Raw genomic sequence first — 9,227 nt, 5'->3', positions numbered from 1 at the left:
GGGGGGGGGGGGGGGGGGGGGGAGGGGAGCAGGCCTCTTTGCTCTTAGCAGAGCTAAGCTGATTCTCATCTGATTCTGTCCTACCTAAAAACATCCTTGGTGGCTTCAGGCTATAAGGAGCACCAAGAAATATTACCAGTGGGTAAAGCACCCCCAAGGCCTGCAGGGTCTGTGTACCCTAGGCTACATAGAGCCCAAAAGAGACCAGAGCCTGGGGGGTGGCAGCAATTACCCCAGGTTTGCAGGTATGCTCCAGGAAGGGGGTTGGTCAGCAGTAGGTGCACCTGGGGAAACACCCAAAGCATGGTTTTGGTGGGGCACAGTGAGGCAGATGGCTCAGCATACTGTCCTGCCACACAGACAGCCTCTTCTACCTTTCGAATTATTAGCACTGTAGTGTCTCCCTTACTCACCTTTGGCTCCCTGCCTCCCCCCCCTTCCCTGCTTCTGGTTTTTTCTAATTTCTACCTATTTACATTCTCACCAACATCCTGCCACACCTTTTAGCTTCTCTCGTTCCTTGGAGTCTCATAACAGCAGAGACTCCCTATGCTTGAAGAAGGGTGACTGCAGCCAAAAGCTTGCTAAAAACTTTTTTCCAACTACTCAGTTGGTCTAATAAAAGATGCCACATCTACCCAAGGAACCTTGCCAGGACTATAACATAACACTAACAATAAAGGCAGTGCTGTAATCCATGAAGAGGGCAAACTCCTCACCTTCTAGGATAGCCATACACCTTGGGCTTGGGTACCTTGTGAGCTGTCCTAGAGTTACTGCATTTGGAGGTAGCAAAGCAGGCAGCACAATGTCAGAGAGTTCTTTTGTGCCAGAGCTTTATCCCCTGGCCCTTGCCAGAGAGAAAATTAACCCTGCCAGCCCAAACCCTGAGTTTGTGTTCTGTTGACTCTGATTCCTTCTGGTCAGCCAACTGCCTGCAGGTGCTGGGTAATTACCTTCTGTTGACTTGTTACTCAAGCAACCTTCAGCTGTGGAGCCCTGCCTAGCCTGCCAGTCTCCTTTGCTAGGCTGCTTCTGCCCTTAAAGGAGCAGGTACACCTTAGTGCCCTGCAACACTTTTATTCGCATTTTGTATCTACCTCTTTAGAGAGTCTGGGTGGTTCCAGTAGTGATTCAGTAGCTTGCTACAGTCATTAGATCCCAAAGGATATGAGCAATGATGGAAAGTGGCTGATGGAGTAATGTCTATTGTTGTATTGTAAGCTCCTAATGCAGGCAGTGACTCTTAGTTGTCAGAGCTGAACTCTATTTTAATATTGGCCTTACATTTACTAACAAAATACTGATGTGTAATATGGCTTTTTGCACTTACCTTCAGGTCGCTCCTTTCTTGGAGTTAGCTTAAAAAAAAAAAAAAATAAGGCTCCTGCTAGTTGGATGCTATACATGCTGGAGTGTCAGTGTTGTTTTGTGGCATGTGATGATGTTAATATTAAATTCATGTATGCCGTGAACATAACTTTAGGATTACTGTGATAGCTAAGTCTTCCTAGAGAGTAAGGAGATGTCTTGGAAAGAAGTGTGTGCCTAAGGTAGGTGTTGTTTATTCCCCTTCCAAGTTTCCTTTTAACTTCATAAACCTCACAGAAACTTGAAGATGGGGTCATTTAGCCATTTGCACAAGTGGATTGAATCTCAGACTGCTGTATCACTAAGGCCCCTGGCTTATGTTCATTTAAAGGCACCATGGGATATGATCCCTGATCCCAACCATTGTCTCCTTTCATGCCACTCTTGTAATGTAAGTAAGAGGCATAATTTTTTAGATTGAGGCTCAGCTCTATTTTATATGTAGATCATTTTTTGTGGCTACTTTGCCATCTTATGGTGCTTTAAATTGGGTGCACATGTAATTGTGGCATAAATTAAACACGTTAATTGCAGCATAATGTAACCTATACAAGGGGCCTAAGCAACTTGAGCCTTGAGCCACCAAATGCACACCACTCCAGCAGTGGGCAAAAATGCCTTTTGATGCACAGGAAATGCCAGTACTTTTATTTTTTAGTGAAAACAAAAACAACAGTCCTAGAATCTAAAATTGGGTACCTTTTTGGAAATTATATATGGGGCCAGCACACCTAAAACCACCACTTTAAATTTAGAGTCATGGACCTATATATGACTGTGGTGCTCATAACAGTATTGCAAGTATAGTCATTTAGATCTGGAGCTTCCAAGTTATTTGACCCCATGGACCAGATGATCCACCTTCAGCAGTGGGGTGACACCTTGCTCACCTCTTCCCTGCCCACCCCACCACTTTTCCTGTGCTGCTGATTTAGTCACCCAAAATTGGCAGTGGGCAAGGTGGTGGGAGAAACGGGCAGCGATAGCGTTCAGTCCCTGGATGCTGGGGTCATGTTAGTGCAGCAGTTTGGCAACTATGCTGACAAACATTGTGGGCTATAATTTTAACCACTCGCGGATCACAAGTTGGATGCTCTTGATTTAGATTCATGGTAAGAAGCCTGGACTAATGTGTACTTTAAAGATAATGTTGTGCTTTCAAAAGGTCCAGGAGGTTAATATGGCTAACTTTTACAAAGTTCAGCTCTGATGCTGACCATGTAAAATCATTCTGAAGCTAAATTAGGAGAATTCTTTTCCAGGCTTAACTATAATATTCCGTGCCAAGAGCAGTGAACTTTTTTGAAATGCTTTCCGTATTTGTGTAGAACACTTTTAGGATCCTTAAGGATGAACCTTCTCTACAAATACAGTGCTTTAGCCAGTGTGAAAAAAGTGCTTAATGGTTGCAAAACATGTTTTTCATAAAGTAAAGCATCCAGGGGAAATGTGTTCAGTCTAACTAGTTGCAACTTTTAGCATAGCAAAAAGTTTGTGTTATGATATTAATTACTGCTGTTACCCTTCATTTATTTCAGATGATGCTAGTAGAATACAAGAGAGTGAAGTCAAAAATACAAATGCCCATTGATCAACTAATTGCTCCTCACTTAGCTAAAGTAGATGATGCTATTCATCCTGGCTTGACTTCACTGAACTGGACTTCTCTGAACATTGAGAGATACCTAAATAATATTTTTGACAAATTGGGTAAGCCTGGCATATTGCCATCGCTGACAATTTTTTTTTTAGTTTATTTTGACTTGTTACTTTAATGCTGGGTACAGTGTTATGTATAAGTACTAATCTTTAACATTACTTATACAAATTATACCACTGTATAAATTTACCAGTTGAAATTCTCATCCATAACGTACTGTTGCCTCAAAGGGACAGATTCCCTGGAAATGCAGTTCAGTCTTATTTGGAATCTTATTTAGAGGGTAGAGCATGCCCCAACCCAGAAAAAGCTTCCTTATCTTCTGTTCTTAAATGTGAGTGCAAAATTTAAAATATAAGAGAAAGGGAAGCCATACTATCAAACTTAACCTTCTCTTCCCCAGCATCACCTAGTTTTTAAGGCAAAGGCCTCTGTGGGCCTTTGCCGCCTTATCTTTTGTGTGTCTTAAAGTGATTTCACTGTACAGCATTTTGTTTTGCTGAGTTGCCATTGGTATAAATCAGATAACATGCAGTTCTATTGGCAAGCTTCTTGCATGTGTGTAGCTTATATTTAAATTTTGGTACAAGAAGAAGAAACCCAACAGCCCCACAGAAACAAAAATGTAACGATTGTAAAAGAAGTAAAATTGGTTCTCTATGATGAGCATATCTGTACTACATGCAGTCATCTGCAGTAGTGTAGTGATGCATATTTTGTAGACTGTCCAGAAAGTCCATATGTAAGACCTTTCAGTCCCAGAGACACTTGAGTTCCATTGAGGTACGGAGTCCCATTAACCACTCGGATCACTTAAAACTATCGGCATCTGAACAAATGAGGAAATCACTATGGAAATTATTAAGTGCATGTCAGAACTTGAGTTATTTGATGGAAATTATATGAGTTCTTAAGCACTTAATTAATGTGCTAACAACACTTGACAGATAAACCTCGAGAGAACAGAATGTTAATTTTTTAGAGTTTCCAAACCTCTTTAAAATGGTGGCAACAGATTAGGATGCATAAAAGAAGAGAGAAAAAATTCTTGTTTGTGATACCTTTTATTTGACTAACTTTATGGATGGCATAGACACAGACAAGCTTTTGATTATCAGTACCTTGTCTCAATTCTGTACAAGAGCAGCAGATGTGCATAAACTGTTATTTATCGGTGATTGTAAGTTTCTTCTGTAAATAAAAGAAACTCCAAAGTGCTAGGTCCTATGAAAATGTCAATGTATAAATGAATGGTGATTTAAGCTATATGGGTTAAAAAGAAACCTTTTAGCTTTTCGAGGCAGTGCACTAGTCGCAAATTAATTTCTTAAAATTCTGATTTCTTGCCCCCCTGGGAATTGAGCATGGAAAATCAGATTTCAGGGCAAGTTCCTGTTGGATTCATTAAAATTCTAGATATTAAAAAACCCCAAATAAAACAACCCCCCAAGATTAGTACTGGACTAATCCACAAATAAATGTCACTGCAAGTCTTAACTTTAAAAGTAAAGCAAGCAGTGTAAGGGAAGTGGAGATCATGTGGTGTTGAATACACGTAAACATGTTGAGGACAAAAGCATGAGGAAAGCGTGTTAAGAGGGCCTTTATAAATGTCATCTCTTTCTATTGATCTGGATTTTTTTTAAAAGCTGAGCTGGAGCTTCTGCTTGATAGAGTGAACGATGTGGTGGAGTTCCGCATAGACGTTGTTCTTCAAGAAATGAGCAGTGTGCTGCTCTGTAAGCTGCCAGAAGATGACCCACTTACATGTGAAGAATTTCTCCAAATGACTAAGGTTACAAGATTTGTCTTGCTAAAACTATGTATTAGCACATTGTATGGTGAAGTGTGCTGTAGCTTAATTACCATGCTGTGGCATTCATTAGACATAAATATTGTATTCATCATCATGAATTGTCTTGGGTAATTTTAATGAGAATAACTGATGATAGCAATATGGTTTAATAGTAACTTGAACTGTTTAAAGGTGAACAACTACACCAAATTCAAGGTACTTGAGGGCCTGGCAGAGCTTCTGGGTAACCAAGAAGTTAAAGTGTGACATTTCTGTACTACTTTAATTAAAGCTCTTAATTAATTGCAGCATCTTTTATTTGCCTCCATCTGCCTTAAAAAGGTCTGCTTTACATAACACACACTTTTGAATGTCCTTTTAGTAAGCATAGAGGACTGGAGGTGTGTCTGGTGTGGGTAACTGCTTTGTTCTGACAAGCTGGTCAAGCCTTTATTTGGTTTGGAGAATAGAACTAAGGGAGGTGCGAGGGAGCTGACAAGTGTCTTTTGGCATCTCTCTGGTTGAAAAGCTTAGTAATATGAATAATAAATAAATACTGAAAACAATATGATAGGATTGGGGATAAAGGAATCTGAAAAAGGGTCTCCTCTGGAACATTTCCCAATATTTGAGACTGTCAGATCTGTTTTGGGAGAACTTTAGTCCACTGTTATTGACCAGAGACCCATGTCTTTGACTTCCTACTCATGGCATAAGAGCTTGCGTTCTTAAGAGACCCACTGTGGTATTGAAAATCATGGAAGTTCACCTCTGCCACAGATACTCAGTGGCTTATATACCAGTTCTAGAGGTGGAGAGATGGGAGGGATCTCATTTCTCATGTGCTGGACAGCCCTCTTAGAAATCTCTACATAAGGTCCCTTTAATATGGTGTAGGAGAATCTGACAGGCCCCTCACACCACTCGTAGTTGCAACACACAGATGAAGAGCCTAACCTGTTCTATTGATGAAAGACCTGGGGTTTGTAGGTTGCTGATGTGGGCTTTTCAACCTAACAATGAGATTAGCCCCACAACCATCCCTTATGGTTGTGCATATAGACAGAGCATCTTGAACTCCGGGTACTAAGTTATCCATTTGGCATCATCTGCATCTCACTGAAAAAAAAAATCTGTGAAATTTTAAAGTATCCAGATATGACAAGTACTAAGTGAAAGTGCAGATTAGGATTTTTAATGTGAGCTGGAAAGTGTTGTTTTTCTATAACATAAAATGAAAAAACCTTGGAATTAACATCAAATTGTTCAGCCTTGCACCTCATTAATGTATGTCAAAGTCACTGGATTTTATTTAAAAAAGCCAGATCTTGCTGTGCTTGGTACTGTTGATACCGTGCATTGAAAAGCATGGGTCAAGCCCTTAAGAACATTTGTAATTTGAAAGTAAATATTGGATTTATGTGACCCTGCTGGCTTTTTTGCTCTTCAGGCTTTATATGTTTAAGACATGGCCGACAAATATGAAGTATACAAGCTTTTTAAATAAAAGATTGTTAGATATCCAGCTTCAGAGATGAGGGCTTAAAAACAACCAATTAGTAAATTTTGCTGTGGCTTACAATCCTGTTCATGTGATTTACATTAGCACCTTATTGCACTACTAGTTCTTCTGACTCCAATGGGAGTGCTCAGCATAATGTGCTACTCCTATGTGTGGCAACAAAGCTCTGGATTTCAGACTCAACAATATATGATGTATTATTAACAGGAGCTCTGTGTTAGGGGGTCACAGACTTTACATTTAAAAAGCTCTTTGGTGGAGGAGGCAGCTAATGAGCTGATAAACATGTTGTTGGATACTGAGATGCAGTCTAAAAGAGAAAACGAGAAATCAACTCTGCCTCCGTTCACTGCTAATTTGAACGAAGGTGCAGGTAAGAGAAGTTTTGAAAAATTCTTTACTTAATTCTTAATTTACTTTAATGTATCAATGTAGTGAATGAATGTAGTACCCAGCGTCTTGATTTCTAAAGATCCCTGGCTGGAATGTTGTATGATTTTAAAATTTTGAATTGGATTTCAATCCCTAGTAAATCTCAGCTCCTTGCTTTATATGTAGTTGAGTAGTGGTGTTTCATCTCTGATGAAGAAGCATTGATGTCAACGTCTGCCACTGATAAGCATAACTTGTGCCCTATTTAAGAGAGAAGACAAGGATTGAAGGGGCATAGAGAAAGCAGTGGCTAAGTGGCTACTCTCTCTAGGCCTATAATGGGCCCAGAAATTAATCCTGTCTTGATGACTTCTTTCTCAAGGTGGTGTTTAAATCACTAGCTTTTGGACAATTGCATTCCTATTCCTTTCCCCTAGTTAGTTAGTTACCTTACTTAACTTTGCCGATTTTTGGTTTTTACAGTAGAGGAGGAAGAAAGACTGGACAAACTGGCTTCCTCCAATGCTTCCAGTGAGATTAGGTCTGGGCTTTCTCCTTTAGCGAAGAGGAAGAGGAAGGAGATGGAAATGGTAGAGGAAGAGGCCTATGAATTGCTTTCCCATTTCAATCACCGCAATATCGATGCCCTGTTGAAGGTCACTCGGAACACTTTGGAGATGATACGCAAACGCATTCATGCCACGTCTATGGTAAACTTCTTAGGTAGGTGTATTTTCTTCTAGTTTTTGTTTTTAGCTAGCATGCACAATACAACACATAGGCACATGATCTCAACATAGTGCTGAACTATAGCAATGAGAGTGGACTAATCAAGTGATCACATGCGTGGGCCTATCTTTTTACACTTCAGTAGCTAGCATAGACTTGGATTTGAGAATTTTCTTCCTCAGATGAAGCTTAAACAAAACACAACAGATTATGTTTGACACTGTGATAAACTCTTTATGTTTTAGAGACAATTATTTTAAAAAGTCTATTGGGTTATAGTTTCATACTTTCATAGATTCTAGGATCGGAAGGGACCTGAGAAGATCATCTAGTCCAACCCCCTGCCATGACAGGAAAGAGTCCTGGGGTCAAACGACCCCAGCAAGGTGTTCATCTAACCTTCTCTTAAAAACCTCCAGGGTAGGAGCCTGCACCACCTCCCTTGGAAGTTGGTTCCAGACCCTAGCCGTTAAGTACAGACATTCAAAAAGCCCAAAGTGGAATTGATCCAATATATGCAGGTTTCTCTAAGTTGCATAGATTGGATCAGAAGTGAATGGGACTCGCGTTCACTCTTTGGTGGGAGGAGATAGGCAGATTCCTGCATTGGGCAAGGCTGGAAAGTGGGGAATGCTTCTGCATGCCTCCCAGCCTGCTGGAGATTGCCAAGGACAGCCGAGTGCAGCTAAGTGGCTGTGCCATCCCTCATTGGCCATCAGGCACGTGCCTCCCCCCTGCTGGCCTCTCATTTGGCAGGGTGCTTGCCTCCACTAAGTGGCATGGGGGTCCCTGGCCTCTTTCCGGGGGGGCGGGGTGTGGGGATTAACTCTAGGCAGACCAGGGGCAAGGGGGAGTGGAGCTCGTGAGCTGCTGGGGTAGTTGGTGCCAGAACTGTACCCTACATTCCTGACCAGGTTGGCAGGACACAGCATGTCCTTCCCCTGACCTGAGCTCCTGGACCCCCTGGGGAAAGGCTGTAATGATTATCTACCCCCAGAGCCATCTGTTGAGTTCCCTGGTGTTTTTAAGTACACAGAATTTGATGCCTTACTTAATGTAAATTACACTTGAATGCACAGATTAGATCAGACTTAATGACACTTTTGTTAAAATAAAGATTCTAAGTTGTAGGCACAGCTTCACGTTTTGAGGTGGAGGGGAGAGCATGAAGAAGTAGCATAATAATTAAATGCTTTTTATTATACTAATGGTTATTTCATTATAAATTAAGCAGCTGAAATGGGATACTTCCCTGAAGTATCCAGTGATTATGCTTCATTTCAAAATGCTATTTACATAATCTGTCTTTATTGTGTATGCCTGGTAGATGAGATAAAGAAAATTATTTTTTTAGAATTGTTTTTAAAACAACCTTTTTCAAATCCTTTTTTTAATAGATAATGACAATGTTTCTAAGCAGAAAAGGAGTACTCAGCCAATTTTTAGGACTAGCATCACCCTATCTATCCCAAACATCATTATGATACCAGCTTTGGATGAGGTTCAGCAAACACTCAATAAAGCTGTGGATATTATTGTCAGTGTCATGAAAGGAGTTGGACAATGGAGTAAGGAGAGGATGTCAAAGGTTTGTGTCTTGTGTAGATTTACTTATTTTTGAAATTTTCAGATTTCTGACATTTTTAGGGAATGTCACCTTTGTTTTACCTTCACAGAAAAAGATGCTAGAGAGGAAAATAGCTGCTTTGCAGCATGATGGCAGAGACAGTGATTCTGATGAAGAAATGGGAGAAACTGGAGTAAAAAATTTGTATGGT

At 40.5% G+C, this 9,227-nt stretch overlaps 1 protein-coding gene across 1 annotated transcript in view; it reads left to right on the top strand.

Annotated features, from left to right (window-relative positions):
• DNAH5 (dynein axonemal heavy chain 5) overlaps positions 1-9,227 on the top strand; it is a 555,556-nt gene that overhangs the window by 146,388 nt on the left and 399,941 nt on the right. The window contains exons 16-21 of the mRNA XM_019521239.1: positions 2,910-3,081; positions 4,681-4,826; positions 6,556-6,721; positions 7,204-7,443; positions 8,847-9,037; positions 9,126-9,225. Coding sequence (XP_019376784.1) covers positions 2,910-3,081; positions 4,681-4,826; positions 6,556-6,721; positions 7,204-7,443; positions 8,847-9,037; positions 9,126-9,225 — 1,015 coding nt within the window. The remainder of the gene's footprint in view (positions 1-2,909; positions 3,082-4,680; positions 4,827-6,555; positions 6,722-7,203; positions 7,444-8,846; positions 9,038-9,125; positions 9,226-9,227) is intronic.

This window comes from Gavialis gangeticus, unplaced genomic scaffold (assembly GCF_001723915.1).
Source record: "Gavialis gangeticus isolate Ggan-Ray unplaced genomic scaffold, GavGan_comp1, whole genome shotgun sequence".
Taxonomy (NCBI): Eukaryota; Metazoa; Chordata; order Crocodylia; family Gavialidae; genus Gavialis; species Gavialis gangeticus.
The sequence above is the reverse complement of the archived record's forward strand: the minus strand, read 5'-3'. Positions and strand labels throughout refer to the sequence as shown.